The 18,934-nt window shown below is 39.4% G+C and overlaps 2 protein-coding genes across 2 annotated transcripts; both read left to right on the top strand.

The window, feature by feature from the left end:
- Nucleotides 1–4,210: 4,210 nt before the first annotated feature.
- LOC140544552 (parvalbumin alpha) lies at nucleotides 4,211–6,598 on the top strand. Its single transcript, XM_072668186.1, has 4 exons — nucleotides 4,211–4,271; nucleotides 4,633–4,765; nucleotides 4,879–4,988; nucleotides 6,573–6,598. Exons 1-4 carry the CDS (start codon nucleotides 4,211–4,213, stop codon nucleotides 6,596–6,598), a joined length of 330 nt encoding a protein of 109 aa, XP_072524287.1.
- Nucleotides 6,599–12,759: 6,161 nt separating this feature from the next.
- pvalb9 (parvalbumin 9) lies at nucleotides 12,760–18,218 on the top strand. The gene is made up of 4 exons (XM_072666835.1): nucleotides 12,760–12,820; nucleotides 13,971–14,103; nucleotides 16,181–16,290; nucleotides 18,193–18,218. Exons 1-4 carry the CDS (start codon nucleotides 12,760–12,762, stop codon nucleotides 18,216–18,218), a joined length of 330 nt encoding a protein of 109 aa, XP_072522936.1.
- Nucleotides 18,219–18,934: the final 716 nt, after the last annotated feature.

Here is an 18,934-nt window from a genome sequence, read left to right as displayed (position 1 = left end):
ACTTGTCTTTACTTTTGTAGATGGCTTGTCTCCAATAGTTAATTTAATTTTTTTTTATATTTATTTATGAATACCCAGCACTCTTCACTGCAAGGAGCACAACTACAATGTAAAGTCTCCTCCAAAAAATCTATTTATTGTTCATATGTTAGGGTAAATAATTATTCAATTATGAACCTTACCTGTGGCAATTTACAATGTCTTTTGCACTTTTGAAATAAATTTGCATTTGGCTTACTGCTGTCTCATGTTGAATATTTGAACATACACCAGTCTTGCATGCGAGGGTAACCTGATGACATTTTATACATGAGAAAAACACACAACAGGTGGTTATATAACATGGAACCCTAGAGGTAATATGTTCTTTCACTGGAATTGCACACATGGGTACAACACAGGAAAACACAACTCGGGATCATAGCTACAACCACCAGTTGGCAATAGCTGACAACAGGTTCCCAGCTCTAGCTCCAGCATTGAGCGGCTGAGGAGCAGGAATGTGCCGCCGTTTCACCACCAGGATCCACACAGGATTCCTCTGCCATGCTCAATTTGTGTCATCCTCTTCTGCAGCCAGTGAGCTGCAGAGCGGCGCACAGGCATCGGTTACACATGCCTATAATTATACAAGACGGATCGCTAACACTGGGCATGTATGTAGTACATACATATGGCTGGTGTTGCTATACTAGGCAATATCAGTCGGGCTACTGGATATTACTTTACTTTAACCAGTGCAGTGCACAGCAACTACTGTCAGTGTATTATCTTCCTTAAAATCATTAAAATAATTGATTATAAGTGATTGGCGGTGCAGCACCTTGAATATTTTCAACAAATTTGAGAAAATATGCATGACCGAAGTTCCTCAATGCAAATCTGGTTATGGTAAATAGGAATCCTCAGCATCAATATGGAGGAATTTTGAGAGGTCAAACTTCTTCCCTCTTTTAAAGATTTGTAGTCTATCATTGGATCCAGTGGATGCTGTGTGGAGTCTGAGAGGGAGAAAAATAAATGAATGAAAATCTGACCTCTGACAATGACCAAACCAGAGGCCTCTAACCTCTGCACCATGACAAAAGCATATAGTGATAATCCACTCTTTACATTTATTGCTGCTTCTTGGAGACTCAGTTTCAGGGTTTCTGCACAAATTTACAGTGAGATCTTTCCACACCTCCAAAGTTCAGTGTTAGAAGTTGGAGCATTTTCTGCTTCTAATCAATGAAGTAATCTTAAACACATTCAATGATGTAGAGGTCTGGCCTCTGGGGTGCTCAGGTTATTACTCACCACACCTCACATTAATGAGAACACACCACACTTTAAACTAAAGAGATAAGTGTCTTAAAATGTTCAAATGCAATGAAACACAAGTAAAATGTGTGATTCTATATTTGTTAACTTATTATTAGAATTCTAATCAAAATTTGAATGCAGTGCAATTACTAGCATTTGTAAATTAGATTTTTCTTCAGTATCAGCAGTTTAGAAATAAGAGGGGTTGTTTTCAAAGATACAGATTTTGTAGATTCTGTTCTTCAGAACAAAGGAGAAAAAACCTTGAGAGGAACTAAGACTCCTCCAACAACATAAGATGAATATCCATAACATGCCACATTTCTGGTGCATTCCGATTATCTGCATGTAATGTACCCACTGCAGGCACATGCAGTTCATGCATTACAAAACCATTAGCATGACAATAGTGTTTGTACAGGTCTGGGGGTTCCCTTAGCCTGCCCAAAGAGCTCCAAGGAAGGACAGCCAGTGAACCGATGACAGGGTCATGGGCGCCCATGGCTCACTGATGAGCAAAGGCTAGCCTGTCTGGTCCAATCCCACAGAAGAGCTGCTGTAGCACAAACTGGTGAAAAAGATTAAGGCTGACTACGTCTTGTGGAGTCCATCCCTTGACTTGTCAGAGCTGTTTTGGTGGCAAGAAGGAGACTTGCACAATATTAGGTTACCATTAGGTTTTAATGTTATGGCTGATCGGTGGAATTATGTCCACACACAGAAAACATTTGATAGTACAGATGTTAATAAAAGTCAACCAGAGTGGTTTGCTGGTGGTGGTGACCAAAGGAACCAAATATCTGGAGTGATGTCTCTGAAGGCAAACTCACTCACAGAACGTTCTAACAGACATTACAGTCTGATGTCTGTTACAGTAATATGTTACAGTAAATACAGTCTGATGCATTTTGGCCTAAAAAAGACCATATCTTTTAGCATCTATGCATGATGGAAATGCATATGCACATCATTTTCAGGTTTTCAGTTATACAGTTAGCCCTGCCCTGTTTCCGTTCCCCACGTGGTCCTATGTTTGTTTTCATCCTAGTCTCCGCCCTCATCCCGCCTGCTTCTTCTCTGTAACCCCGCCCTCGTCATTTGCTCCAGGTGTTTCTTGTTTGTGTTTTGTGTCCATGTTCAGTGTTTATGGTATTTACACTTGTGGAAGGTATGGTTGTTGTTGTTATTGTTGTTTATGTTTCTTTGTTTGGGTTCTCTGCCTTAATGGACTTTAAATAAATAGATACCTCTTGCATTTGTACCCTGCCTCATTGGCTCCAGAATCCTTACATTTACATTTACAGAGCAGCTACAGGGTTCAAACCATAGAGAAAACTAAAATCGGGCAAAAAATGGAGATACACGGTTTTCATTGGACAGCAGCGACATATCTTAACATATGTCATATATTTGAAATCCCTACAGTGACATATATCATATATTTCCATATGAGAACATATTAAAAAGTGATATGGCAAAAGTTTTCATGAATGCGTTAGAAGATGTCTGTGTTTGGTGGTGTGTGTGATGAGACTAATAGGTGGGATTGATCACTGAAGGAGAACACAATGGGAAATGGGTGTGTTTGTGGGCACTTTTACAATGATATGGATTTGGTTGGAGGTTTTAATAAAAAATAACACGTTCAACTGCACAACCTCTCCTGCCTTTGATATTTGTAACTTGTGTAACAGGTTAAGAGTAAGTAAGTATTACTCAAAAAAAAGTATTTGAGTAATACTTGACTCCAGATCTTCCAAAATAGCCCTCACTCACAGTCTATTTACTCAAGTATTTTCCACCATAGCAGGTAGTAACTGTTGAGTTACCAGCTGGGACTTAAATTAAAACTACCTATAAAAACGTTGTGCATTTCCCTCTTCTTTTACACCAGATGCCTCCTTCTTCACAGTGAAAGAAGCTCTCAGAGCAGTCAGATCCTAACTGCAACTGCAAAGCTTCTCCTCCGACTCTGAGGAGCTCTGAGGGCTCCTGATCGCACCTCTAGCTCTGCTGAGCACCGTTACCTTGCCTGGCCGTGGACTTCTCCATAAGAGCTGCCGCTCTCTGGCTGTGCTCCCCTATCAGCAGCGTGTATTATTAGCGCGGCAGGGGGATCTTAAGGACTTTTACATATACGTACATTTTAAGCCATCATTTATATGCTTATAAATAGAACAGCCTGACTGCTGGATCCGTTTTTCGACCAACTGCTTTGCATGCGGTGTCCGTTACATTATGCCTCACATTAGGGATGAGGAGAGGGAGCTGGGGTATATAAGCTGGACGGCGGAGGACCCGGGATCACTGCGGTTGCCAGGTTCATCGCTCCGAATCCACTCCACAGCCAAACACACTCACACACACACCCAGAGGTGAGTGTCTCTCTGCGACCGAGGCGGCCGGTGTAAGACTTCATGGGACGGGAGCACGACATGGTTCATCCTTAACTGCTGTACTTTTTGGGGGGCTTTGGACTTTTGGATGGAGTTAACCTTCGCCCACCTGCCAACGGGAGTAAATAGGAGTAAAACCGCAGGCTTGGACGTGGCATCCATCACTGTGCCTAGCACTGGGACGTTACTGTTGAATCTGTTGAGTGAGAGAAGAGCTGTGATTTGCTTGATTGAGAGAGCCCCACATGGTGGCTAGCAACTAGTGTTCAATAGGTCCTTAGTTCTAGCTCTTAAACTAGTGTTTTAAATGGGAAATCCAACAGGTGGCTGTGTGTGAGCATTGTAGCTATGGATAGTGTTGATATAAGTGGCAATAAGTGTGTTGTGTGTGGACAGAGTATTGCTTGGGGAGTTAGTGGGCCATGATGGAGTTCCACTCAGTGAGATGAATGTGAGATGCTTACCTTAATGAAGCTAATCTGCTCTTTCTGTCTTCCTTTACAGCAAAAATGGCATTTGCCGGTATTCTGAATGATGCTGACATCACCGCTGCCCTTGCGGCCTGCCAAGGTACTGTGGTCATATCTCTTTCAGCCTCCCATCCAAACATATAAGAAACATGAGAATAAACCTACAGACCTGAACACCAATGGCTCAACCAAAGAACAACTCTTTGGTTTCAAGAAGAGCCCCTGATTAGAAGGATCCTTAAAGCAGCTCCTAGTACACAGACCAGTTAAAGAACCCTAAAACGTGATGGGTTTACATTCATACCTCTCAAATGATGTTTTTGGGTTTGCTTTGCTTTGCTTTCTTGGTCAAAAGCATTGATCATCCTGGTAGTATGTAGGACATCACAATAGCATTGATGTGGATTGCCATTAGGTCTGTTGTAACCATAATAAAAAAGTCAATGGGCTTCATTTTCCAGCTGCTGACTCCTTCAAGTACAAGGACTTCTTCGCCAAGGTCGGCCTTGCTGCCAAGTCCGCTGATGACGTCAAGAAGGCTTTCGCCATCATTGACCAGGACAAGAGCGGCTTCATTGAGGAGGATGAGCTTAAGTAAGGGATCAAATACATCTGCCCTTATTTCACAGGGTTTGTTTTTGGTTTTCTGAGATGAAGATCATACTAATGTTCATTCGTCCTGCCCCACCCCTCTCAATCTTCCTCAGGCTGTTCCTGCAGAACTTCTCTGCTAGTGCCAGGGCTCTGACTGATGCTGAGACCAAGGCCTTCCTTACAGCTGGCGACAGTGACGGTGATGGCAAAATCGGAGTTGACGGTACAGAATTTCTTTATAATAATTATAATATAACAATAACTGGTAGATTTATGGTTCAGGACATCCTGTTTACCACACCATTATACTAATGGAATCAAATTTACAAGACTGTATAATATCAATATCAGTTAATTGCATATCATATTGTGGTTCCAATGCCCTGCAATTAAAACCACAATTATTAGAATTACAATCACAATTTATAGCCATTGCACAGCAGTACAGTTGAATTTAGCCTCCACATCTAACCCATCTGTGAACACATACACACTAGTGACACACCCAGTCCAGGGTATCGGGTCCCAAGTCCAATTCTTAAACCGTTAGGCTCATATTTAGTACATGAACATGACTGAAGGCTGGCCTTCATTATTTTAACCACAATTATTTTGTATATCAGTATTGCAAAACACCGGCTTTACTTATAACTATTACAAATAATATATTGTGCAGCCCTAGTAGATTATACAAGGTTATACAAGTTCTGCAGGTGTTTGATCAGTAAGTAAGTGAAAAGAGAGCTACTTACATTGTACTTACAGTCTTCATGCAAATGGATAATGAGCTATTAACTGATGGTGCAATATTGTGATTTGCAGTTATTTTTATTATAGAGAGTTTATTAAAGGCATGAAATAGTATGTTGTATGTTAAGATGAATCGTTAGAGTTTAGCAGTAAACAATACAGAGAAACTACCTAAACAATTATTCCATATCATTCAACACATAGTAGAGGAATGGAGAAAAGTCTAGCATGTGCTATATGTTAATATTGTTGGTTTCAAGCAGAAATCTCCAAAACAGCAACTTTACAGGGGATGAAAAAATAGAAGTCAATGTAAAAATATTTTATCATTCTGGATTTTTTGAACATTTCTGTTCTGTTTCTGTTCATTAAATGTAAATAACGACTGCCAGATTCAACTAATGTCAAAAAGCTAAAAAAACAAACAAACAAACAAAATATTAAAATTAAATCAACTCAAATCAAATAAAAAATTTTTAAAATTTTTTTAAAAAAGTTCATTTTCACATCACATTAACACAGGTGTACAGGTTTAATATAAACTATATTAATTATATATTACTATTTACAGATACAGGGTTTCATGATACAGAACCGTAATGATTTCTTTACTAACCAATAGAATTCAGAGTCAAGGCATGGTTGTTGTTTTTTAATGCTTAAGCAGTGTAGTAGTATAGATTGGCCATGAGGCAATCTATTCAATTCAGACAAGTACATTGCCCTGGTGACTAATAGGTGTTTTGCAATCCCTGCAAAAGATGCATTAGCTTTCTTAAAGATTCATATATTTTAATTTTATACTGATATAACTTTGAGAAATGGCCTCTAATAATCATCAGCAGTACATTACAGATCTATATAAAAATGTAAACCTCAAAAGTATGATTTTGTTCCCTGGAGATGGGTAGTTGAGTAAAAGTACTTAAAAAATGTACACGTCAATACAGTACAAATCTTCCATCGTAGGAGCTCAGAAATGTTAATTCGATTATGATACATAGAAGTGCTTTCACTAAAAAGTGTTTCATTCATGTTATGTCTTTTTTGTTTTTAGAGTTTGCTGCCCTTGTGAAGGCTTAAGCACTCATGCACCCTGTTTTTGGAGTTGATGGTAAGACGATTTCTCTCTTATTGACAGTATTGACTCAGTAGTTAGTACTAAGGCTGTTGATTACTTGATTAAATCACTACTCGATTTAAGAAAATCACCCATCCAGTATTTGTATTGTCACCTACATGCTTATTTTAGCCACACTGTGACTTTATAAAGATTTTTAATGGCTATGTTTTTTAGTGTTTGTTATATTGTTGAACTTTTTCCTTTACTTTAATAGAAAATCTTTTTTTTTTTCAGAGTTTGCTGCTGTGATCAAAGGTTAAATCATAACTGACCACAACCTCATACTGGAAAGGAACAACACTGCCTGAAACCTCATCTCAGTCAAGCTGATTTTTATACATGAGTTTGACATGCCTGCACACCTTCCGCTCCCAAGCTGCGCTCTGTCCACAATTACTGTATATGTTACGTGGTTGTTTTTCTCGTGCCATAGACGTGGATTTGGAATACTGTACAATCTGTGATGCACTTTTTGGGAAAGGATGGTGAGAAAACAATAAATGTTCTTTTTCATTTTTTGTGCCACCTTGTACTTCTTCTTCGTCTTCGTCTTCTTCCTATGGCTGACCTTCAGCAGTGGGGTATCACCTTCTTCGGTTAATTCAGGGAATGTGCAGTATTGTTCACATGGGGATGAATCATTGATGACTACTTAAAACCACTCTAAGGTACATGAAATATCCATGTAACTTTCAGATCATTCTGCACTGCGGTGTGGTTACCACTAGATGGTGCTTCAGCTTATCTTTTAGATCCTCTGTAGAAGCCTAGCAGCATCAGCTCACTTGAATCATATGGGGTATTTGGTCTCCTTAACATTGACTTAAAAAATACTTTTCTTGCCCTTACAAATTCTTCTTCAAACAAAACAACAATACTGTCCACGATTTAGAGGGTGTAAAGAGATAGTTCACGGCGCTGTAACACTACCATCGAGTTCAGTGACATTAGAGTATGTTTGGTAAGCCTGTCAGCTGGCTCCAATGTCGTGTCCCCTCTTTTCTGTGACAGGACAACCTTGCGGCCCCTGCGACCATCGTTCCGTTGTCATCCCACAGGTTCTCTACATCATGTCACACTGAGGTTAAAGGTCATGAACACCTTCATGTATATTTTAAAAACATTTACCATCCCCCCTCAAAGGTATAGTATAGTAGCTTTGGCTTTGGAGTGTTTGTAGTGAACTAGTTGCCAGTAGCACCCTGGTTCTTTAAGGGAATTCATAGAAGGATTACGTTTGCTTCCATGTTTAAAGGTTTAGGAAAGTGGATGTAAAGGTTCTTTACCAATTAAAAGGTTCCTAACATACACACATATATATATATATTACAGAAATTATTCTTTATTGAATACAAATGGTTTTTCTATGGCACCACTATTGGAACTGTCATGAGAGTTTGGTGACCTGACCTAAACAGGCCCTGATGCTGTATGGACTACTGTAGCTAGTGTCCTATTTTAGCAAACCAGTTAGTACTGTAGAATGCAAATTTTATAGTGACTTTATACCATTTATTAGTAATTTATAAGTTGTTCTGACCAGAGGCGGATGGGTTTTCCCTTGTGAGCCTTGGTTCATTCCAAGGTTTCTTTCTGCAACTTTTCTTGCCAAGTTTTTTTCTTCCATATTTCACCTCTGGTTTTTATATGCTTTGTTTCTTTTTGTCATATTTCTGGATTTCTGTAAAGCTGATCACACATCAGGTTGTAAAAAGCACTATTCAATATATTTGACTTGACATTTGAAATCAAAAACATTAGAAGAAAGCTTATCTTGCAGATGTGTTTTAAAAGCACTCTCTCATAGAGTTTCCTGGCTTTCTTACGAAATGATTTATTATATTAAATTTGGAAACTAAGGTTTCATCATATATGCCTTATTATATAATCACATATGCCTTCAGCACCAGTGTGAACTACATATCAGTGCTTGCAAAACATGAAAGAAGGGTTTTTTTTTACAGGTCTGCATGGTTTTTACTTTTCATATCTATATAATTTGAATGCAGGAGTTACTTTTTTATATTGAATGGACCCACATAACAGCAGAGCCAAAGTGATTTCAAATAGAACATAACTTTCAACTGTACAGTTACCATTTTAGAGATCATCCAAGGGTAGGCAATGGCTGAGGGGCCAGAGCATAATGGCCTGCAAGTCATTGAACTGCTGGTGTTTCCAATAAAATTGGTCAACAAGCTAGGAACATGTCATTAGCTGTGGCATAAACAGCAATAGGTAGGTCTGTAATTGCACAAATCACCTTTACTGCACTGCAATGTTGGCAGAGTATTATATGTTTATACATGATGTGACCATAGTAATGCAGTTGTTTCATTAGGGCTTTTCACATGATTTACATACAAATCTCCAAAATCGTACATAATCGAACAAGATTACATTTCAGCTAACAGACTATAAACAAAAAGTATGTTTATATAGTTATATATGCGTTCCCTGCGCTGATGGCAAAGGGTGGGAACTATTCAGTGCAGAACAGGACACTGCTCTTGTAGCTAAGGTTGTGGTAAACAATGCCATTAGCTTGCGTGAAATCTAAGTCTTCAGTAATTACAGCTGAGGAAACATTCAGGTATATCCACAGTGTGTGTACAGCCACAGTTGATTGAGTGCTGAAACACAACCATGTTGGCAGGGAACAACTCTGCTGAGTTTCATTGCAAAGAAGCAGTGATCTTATAAAGGAGGGGAGAATCCATTGTGCACATGTATGGATTTGTCAAATTAATCAAATAGAAATAAGACAAATAAATAAACTACATTTAATTAAAAGCCTGTGTAATGTGCTACCTGTGTCTCCGGGGGTCGCAAGTTCAAAGATGCGTCTTTGCCATCAGAAGCCAGAGTCTGAGAGAGCACAACTGCTCGTCTATTAGGTGGTGTGGTGGTGCTGGGGACCCAGTTCTTTCCTCCGAGCTCATCGCCTGCCTGGCAACTTCGAAAAAAAGAGGCATTGGCTGACTCTGGATGTATTGAAGGAGATTTTTTTAGCCTCATGACAGTCTCCTTTCCCTGCATCTCCTTTTTGGACTGTATATTGAGAATTCCTGTAAACAGTGACCAAATGTAAATTCAACTCTTGAAACGAGACCTTTACCTATTTAATCTGTTGTTAAATAGCAAGGGATTTTTCCAATGCCTGTGAAAATAGAGAGACTTTGTAAAAAAAAAGGCTGTAATTAATGTAGCTAGGACTTTTTATCACACAGGTCCACCAGGCCATTTTTTTATTCTATTGGGCTGCCCATAGGTGGATGGACAGGGGAGCTGCCAGGGATTTCGGGCCCCATGTAAAGATATTAACAACTTTAACAATTCTGCCAAAATACTCAATTAATGAAGACCCCTGTCAGTTACAGGCCATTAGAACACTCATACCCCCCCCCCCAAAAAAATGGCTCAAATATGTATAAAATATATATTTAATATTTAGGTGTCTATGAAGTGTTGCAGCTGTATTAGTGCATTGTGTCAGTACTGTGTGCACATGTCATACAATAAACATCTCTGAGCACATGTTCTGCTCCATCCACCCTTGCTCAGCTCTGTGACAGTTATTAACTGTACAAAAAACTGTAACATTCAAAACTCTAATTTTTTGTGTTCTGTATGTGTGCTCATTCCAAATGTGATTCAGAAACAATGTCAGATTAACTGAAAACACTGCTTTCTCTATGATGAACGTGTGTATGAGCACATGTTTTTAAAGGTTCTTTAGTAAAGGCAATGGGATGCTTAAATGCTTAATTGCAAAGTTAAAAGGTTCTTTGGACTGGTGCAAAACCTTTCATAGATGGTTCTACACTCACTGAGCTATTCATTAGCAAGAGCTGTACACCTACTCACGCAATTATCTAATCAGACAATCATGTGGTAGCTGTGCAGTGAATGAAATAATGTTCAGGTAATGTTTAGTTTATCCATCAGCATAAGGAATCATGGGTAATTTTGAGGGTGGTATGATTGTTGGTGGCAGAAGGGCTGGTTTGAGTTTTTCTAGAACCACCAGGATTTTCAGCAGTTCCAGAGTTGAACAGTGTAATATAGAAAGAACATCCAATGAGCAGCAGGTCTGCAGATGGAAACACCTTGTTGATGAAAGCGGTCAACAGGGAATGGCAAGGCTGGTTGGAGCTGACAGAAGAATGACTCTAAAAACTCAGACAGCCACTGTCAACAATTATAGTGAACAGAGAAGCATCTTAGAATGAACCACATTACGACTCTTGGTGGGCTACAACAGCAGAAGACCATATCAGGTTTGTTTCTGTCAGCCAAGAACAGAAAGCTGAGGCTGCATAGGGGAACAGCCTCACCAAAACTCAACAGCTGAAGACTAGAAAAACGAAGCCTAGTTGGATGAATCCTTACGCTCCAGCACACAGATGGTAGAGTCAGAATTTGGCACCAACAGCATGAATTCATGGACCCAACCTGTCTTGTGTCAACAGCCCAGGCAAGCGAAGATGGTGTAATGGTGTACCTAGAAAACTAGTACCAAGAATTGGTCCACTTGAATGCCACAGACTATTTGAGAATTGTGGCTGAACATGTGCATCCCTTTATGACCACAACTTACTATGGAAGATGGAATGGAAGATCAATGGCAGGGAAAATGCAGGAATTATGCGAACATCATGTCAACATGGTCCAGACTCTTTGAGCAATGTTTCCAACATCTTGTAGAAATCAAGGCATGAGGAACTGAAGCTGTCATTTAGCTTGAGAGGAAAATGAGGCCCTACCCAGTGTTAGTGTAGTGTTCCTAATAAAGTGCTCAATGACTGTAAATGATAAATGTGTTAAAACACATTTACATTTACCCCCCCTCCCCAATATATGGTGGGAAGTCTTTCATATATATGCAATTTCATACTGATAGGGGCTTCACTCTTGCAGTTGAGTGTGTATGTGTTTGTGAGTGAGTTTTCAGTACAGTAGTCTTTCTGTGTGTATGTGTGTGTATGTAGTAGCAATAGTGTGTTTCTCTCAATGCGGTATGTGTGTGTATGTGAGAGAGAGAGACAGAGAGGGTGCATGTGAGAAAGAGAGAGAGAGAGTGAGTGCTGCTACAGTAGTACAGTAGTGAGTGTGTGTAGGTGTGTTTGCTGTCAGTGCGCTGTGTGTGTGTGTGTGTGTGTGTGTGTGTGTGTAAGCGGATGTCCACGCTGAAGGGTAATTAGGCTGGTTAGGTAAGGAATGTAAGTCGAGGCTGCGGGTAAGAATGTGATCCAGGTCCAGGTAACTTTATCATCAGCCTCGGCCTCAGCCTCACTCTATATAAACTCACCTGAGCACGTCACACACACTGCTCACACTCACTACTGCTGCTGCTGCTGCTGCTGCTACTGCTGCTGCTGGACCACCGGGGGACTTCACAACCGTGAGTAGGACTTTCTGCTATCTGCTCCAACTGGGCTTGTTAACAGAGCTGGATGTGTGTGTGTATGTAGAATACAAGAGCGTTGTTCCTTTTTTGGTGTACTTTGCTAACTGTGTTGATAACAATGTTAAGCAATGTGTTGGAGGTAGATTTTTCTATTTGTGTTTAATTGAATTCAGTGCATCACTTTTTCAGTGTCTGTATTTTTAAGGCATTTTATGACATGCAATTAAAATCCTTGGATCACCAATTGCAATGTTTTACTTTTTGGCATTATATGAATCTGGCAGTATTTTTTTTTACATTGTAATTTTCTATTTACATTTAAGAAGGTTTTTTGTTTCTCCTGTAAAAATACATGGTTTTTGCAGGACAGCAACACAATATCTCTGAACAGTGTTTCATTGAAAACCATAGACCTGCATAATAATAACAATAGACAATATGATTTATCATTTAAGGAAACAAGTTTGAAGTATTATATGTAATATATTGTGTTTCCAACTTCCAAAACCTGTCAAATGTGTTGTGTAGCACTGTTACCTAATAGCAGCAGATCTAGACATATCTTTATTTAAGCTTGTGTGAACATAAAATGCTAAAGTTTCAATGTTTTTATTTACTAGAACTTATTTATTTATTTATGTATTTATTTATTTATTTACTTACTTACTTACTTCATGACATGTTTTCCATCTTTTCCCCGACAGGACCAACATGTCACTCACTGATATCCTCTCTGCTGAAGCCATTGAGAATGCTGTCAAGGACTGCCAAGGTAAGCCAAACACACAGCAGACCGGAGGGATCAGACAGGGGATTTAATTTTTACTAATTCAAATGAATTAAACAAGAACGGTCAGACTGATGGGGCATGTCATGAAACATGACATTATGCCGCTCATGGGACACATGAGGTGAAACTGCCATGACTGCTGGACATCAGAAAGCCCCAGTGAAATTAAATGTCACTGTTTCTACTTTCTTTTTTTAAGTGGAAAAGCAGCCGCCCTTTGTATTGTTATGTAAACATTTCCTGGTAAATGGACAGATGAAAGTGTTCCAAAATACTTTTGGTATTAATTCTAGTGCTGTATGTTGTAAATATACTGCAATTACAGTCAGGTTCGTAAGTATTCAGACATTGATGCAAAATGACACACACATCAGTGGATTGGAAAAAGTCCAAATTTGATTGGATTTATGTTTTTTTGATGTTTTCTAGTAAAGTCTAATATGAGTACTAACTTTGCATCTTAAAGTAAACAAGATGCATTGATGATTTACCTTCGGGAAGGCTGGATGACTTTGTTGTGAAGGGTTTTCCTTCACCAAGGAAAGAATTCTGCAGTTGTCTTCCATAGCCTTTTAGGCCTTCGGGGTTGTTGAGCTTACAAGTGCAGTCCTCTTCTTTTAGAGACCGTTCCTAAAGTTTCTGCAGTTTCTCTAATAGTTTTGCTTTTATCAGTTTAATGATGGCCTCCTTCACTCACATTGACACATACGAATTCAGTACTTGGAAGGAGCTTCAGACATTTTATCTCCTTAATCTGACATTGACATTGACCACACCTGATCCCTAAAATGCTTATCAGGCAATTGTCCAATTACTTTTGAGTGAAAATGTTAATCAAGCTGATCACAGCACCTGTATTACATTTTTTTATTCACATTGGGGGGTTAAAGGAGATCCATTGAGGTGGTGTACAAAGACAAAATCATAAACCTTGTGTTGCTGTCCAAATACTTATGAACCTCACTGTATATTTACATGACTTTCTTTGCATGGGATAAGTCGCAGTGAAAGTTGTACTCTCAAGAGAGATCATTTTCTCTCCAGGTTTTCTGTATACACACGTGTGCATGCTTGTGTGTGCGTGTATGTGTGTGTGTGTCTGTAACCTGCCTTCCTTGTCTCTTCTGGACAGCTCCGGACTCCTTCAGTTACAAGAAGTTTTTCCAGCTCTGTGGCCTGACCCAGAAAACTCCCCAAGAGGTCAAGGACGTGTTCAGTATCTTAGACGATGACAACAGCGGGTTTATTGAGGAGTCCGAGCTAAAGTATGTCGCAAATATACAAATATATATATATATTATTTAACATTGTAATATAATATATGTGATATTTCTTTACACAATTACGCTTCATGGTGGGAGGTTATAGGGCTGAAATTACACTTTACATACACTTTAGGAATCAGTGGGCCTCATCCACTAATGTCTTTGTGAATTTGTGCTTGAGAGAAGTCCTAAGGAAAAGTCTACGTCAGATTTATGACATGTCTGAAATTTCTTCATAAGAACTGTTACTAAGGCCCATCGATTTTTAAGGTACCATCTCAATTAGTTGCAAGAACTGAGACCAGTACGACGCCTTTTACATTTGTGTTCAAGTGGCATGTGCTTTCCCTGTGACTTGTTGTACATAGCCTTGATAGGCAAGGCTTTTACAGAGATTTAGGATGAATTACACACAAGGTTCCAGTAGAGATGCACTAATGAGGCAAATCTAGGCCAGTGCAATTCTCCAGCTTTGTTCATGTACAGATCTGCCAACACTATATACTGTAGGGTTACAAATGCAATTAAAGGGACTAAGATATTTTTGTGAGGAGGTCCAGCATCACCTAAACATACTTCATTTCTGAAGCTCAATAAACACTTAATCACATATCAGTCCGAAGTATCAGTCAGATCTCCCTCGATGTCGTGCCATCCCTATCGTCCAGTCTGAGTCTGTGCAGCCATAAAGCCTTCTGCAGCTCTAGTGCAGGGACCCTGTCTTTCTTCTTCCTTTTTTGGATTGTGCAGTATATCTGCATTATGTAATTGTGTCAGCAGAACTTGAGCCAATGGCGTGAGAGATGACATTCAGAGTCGTCCTTTTAGCGTGACTTCATTTTTTTCTGCTGAGGTTTGTGCAGGTTGGCAGTGAAACGAAGAGGCCTGGAGCTCTACAGTAGATTGAGCAGGGCCAGGGCATGACTTACTACAATAGTAGACGTTATGCTATATGTGTGTGTTTGTGGGTGGGTGTGTATTAGTGAGTGTGGAGAGAAAAAGAAAAACATAACAGAACCTGCATGGGCCATTTCTATTTTGGCTACTGAGGTATTCATGTACATTCGAGTACATACATACACTGATAAGCCATAACAATACGACCACCTTCCTAATATGCTGACGGTCATCTGCGTGCCACCAAACCAGCTTACTCTACCTATAAAGACCTATAAAGGTGTGCTGTGGTATCTGGCACCAATACATTACAGCAGATCCCAACTCCTATCAGTTGCGAGGCAAACCAAGTAACCAAGTGATGACCACTGTGGACACTTTTGGACTGTGGACAGGGGTTAGCATGGGCACTCTGACTGGTGGGATGCACTGGGCTTTGTGAGGTATTCCTCCCCTTACCATCATTAAACATTTCAGAGACTTATCTCACAGCAGTCCTTCTATTGGTTTCACACAGAGGAGCCTCTGGCACCCGGTTTATGATTTGCCTGTTCAAATCAATTGTATCAGAAATGTAAAGTGATGTTGGGCTCGGAATAGCTTCTGATTCAACTTTCACAAGTACACAAAACAATGAATTTCATGGTGCTTTTGTACCACTTTTTGCAGCAAAACTAAGTTTGCAGCAAAGGTTTTTGGACCTTAAATGTTTAGGGAAGCAGTTGGATGTCTGTTCATAACAAGTAACTTCTGAGGCAGACTGCTGTCATCTGTAATTTTGAGGTTTAATTACTTTTGTTAATTACATTTACATTATTACACTGATAATGGAAATAGACTTTTTGAGTTCTATCAGAAGTAAACAAAATGTAATCCTCTACATGAAGCAAACTTCAAATGTATACATTTTCGACTTTTTAGAGCCCAATTTCTCTTTATTCGCTAAATTGGACACATTTGGCTGGAGAAATTGTGCCATAGTTACACTAAATTCAGCACCTGTACATTAACATGTGCAGAAGGGTATTCTTTGCTGTCATTTGACCGGGTGTGCACAGATCTGTACATGCCTGTAACATATGTCTGTATAAGACCACATCTTGACACTGCATGAATGTATATATATAAAAGAGATGACTGTGAAAAGTGTATTTTCTTCTGTGCTTCTTTTTTGAATCAGGTTCTTCCTGCAGAGGTTTGTACCGGGGGCGCGGACTCTAACAGAGAAAGAGACTAAAAGCTTCATCTCAGCTGCAGATGATGACAGCGATGGCCGAATTGGAGTAGAGGGTAACAGTTTATTTATGTCATCAATATCTTTCCATCAGATCATTTTTAAAAACCTTTTTTTAATGAACGTTTTATTGGTTTAATTTATTCTGTGTTCAAGTCACTCTCAAACATCTATTAACAGCTAGGGAAAAACAAGTGCATTCATGTGTACAGCACCCGAAGACCCAGGAGTAGCCTACGCCTAAATTCTACATGATTTTTAATGCTGAAACCTCCTTGGCATTGTAGTTTATTGTAGGGCTATGCTTAGTCCAGGTCCAGGCCTTTGCGTTTTTGAGGAAATGACTTTGCTAAGAGCACCTACACGGCCCACTGTGCCTTTGTGCAGTAGTGCATTTGCAGCGTGTTTGATTTCACACCCCAGAGAGCCCAGCTTGATTTATGGTCTGCAGCTATTTTGTCACTGCAGTAATCGGAGGACGTCTGCCGATGTCTTTGTGTTTTTGGGGTATGAGGGGAAAGAGAACCTCCGGCTTTCCTCTGTGTGTGTATGTGTGTGTGTGATGTGTGTCTCAGTGGAGGGGCTGAGCGCTGATCTGGATGAGCACTACATTGACATCTGAATTAGAAATGTGTAGCGTATCGCTTAGTTAGCATCAGATGACCCAGGTGCAATGCTATACATCCAGTGCTATCTGATTTCCCATCAAATCTGTCAATCATCGAACTGGTCAGCTTTCCACTGAGTGTGTCACCGTGCTGAAAGTGCTTTGATTGGTACATTACGGATTTGAGTGATGTCAATTCGAAACACCAAAATTTTGCCTTCAAATTATTATTAATATTAAATATATATGATACACATTTATGAAAGTAAATTTAAATGTATTTACATGTCAATCTAAAGAAAAAGAAACATATTCCAAAGAACGGCAAATACATTAATATTAAGAATTTTGACTGAATTTTATGCTGAGGAAATGCTCTGTAAATGCTGACTCTACTCTGATCTGATTGAAAGGACATGTGTGGCTTTATGGGATTCCTTAAAACTGTTTAATTTCCTGATGTTTCTAATATGTCAGCATTTATAAGCTTCCACACTTCTCAAACTTCTCAAACACCTCTAACTACAATTCATGCAAAAATTAAACAGGCAATTTAAACCAATTTTTATTATTTAACTGGTGGTCATGATCAACAAGGGGTTCAAAGAAGTCTTCAAGATGGTGTTTACACATGTATAATAAAGAAAAAGTGGATAAGCTCTAATATATTTTAGTTATGGGTTTTACACTAACTTTGCTATTTGTTTTCATATGAACAGAAATTAATACAGAACCTCTGTTTGGTTTCTTTACATCATATAAATAATAACCCAGCCAGCATGCTCATGTCGGGCTCACATGGGTGGAACGTAGGCGAAGTGGGTTCCAGGTGGGCATGGACTCTGAATGGGTTTGTCCATTATTTTCTGTTCATATGAAAACCCATCATTACAGCCCTCCTAATCTCATATGAATCCCATCTAAACTCTGTGTGCACTGTACAGCTCAGATGGGGCCCATGTTTAACCTCTTCCGGTCCCATCACTGACCCTGGTGGGTGGTAATATATGGGGCCAACATGGAACCCATGGACAAAACCTTCTGGTTCCCAGTTCGGTTATCCATACAGATCCCACTTGGGCATGTTATCTGGGAATACATTCTTCTCTTTATTACTCATTAAATCATATAGTTGTATGCAAATGTATGGGTACCACTGGTCAAATTACTATTTATTATGGCCATTTCTTTTCTGAATTTAACATATGTAAGAAAAACGAACATGACACATAACATGCCATTGCAATTATACCTGGCCACCCCTAATTACAGTCATCTTAATACACAGTCTAATGCTATAATGTAATGTTTAATCATTCTAATGTTCCTGCTCTTTCTGCTACTTCCACAGAGTTCCAGACTATGGTCCTGTCTTAAAAGAACAGCCCTCCATCACTCCGATCTGTTCTTCTACCTGCAGCCATGTGCACTACGACTTCACCTGTCCTGCTGCTTTTCACCTCCCAAACACTTTTCAAAGACCCACATTTGCACGCTCATTTATAATTGCCTGGTGAACACACGCCAGCCGGCTGAATGTGTGTGCTATTGCCTCAGTGCTCACCCAACATGACCAAGGACAAAACTGTTCAGGGAAAAATAAATAAAGTCACTGTAACTGCAGCATGTGGTGCCATGGTGTCATTTAAACCCCGCTTTAGCTTAATGACCCACAGCAGGTAGTACATCAGTAATCCGTGATGAACTGGACTGAACAGAATTCAGTGAAAGAACATTGCACTTCATGTCATTACAAGCTTCATACGAACGTCTCCAAATAGAAACTTTTCTGGTAAATGGAAAAAGCCTTAACTTTTCATGTAAGATACTCTAGCAAGATTTCATTCTTTTAGCCATTTCGATTGTTCTTGCCATGTAAAGGGCACCTATTGTTTTTGATTATGGTAAAACATATGGTAAAACAGCTCAAATGTAGCTGAGCCACCAATAGTGTTTAGTGCTTACAGTGTTTTGCACTGGAGCTATGAAGCTCATGTAGATGATTTTGGCTGACATAGACATCCATCCATTGCTTGTTAGCTCCAGTAGCCTTGTAGCTTCAGGGCAAAACTAAAAAAAAGAGTGTACAACAC

The sequence above is a fragment of the Salminus brasiliensis genome, chromosome 22 (genome assembly GCF_030463535.1).
Source record: "Salminus brasiliensis chromosome 22, fSalBra1.hap2, whole genome shotgun sequence".
NCBI lineage: Eukaryota > Metazoa > Chordata > Actinopteri > Characiformes > Bryconidae > Salminus > Salminus brasiliensis.
Note: the sequence above shows the minus strand (reverse complement) of the source record. Positions and strands in the feature narration are given on the sequence as shown.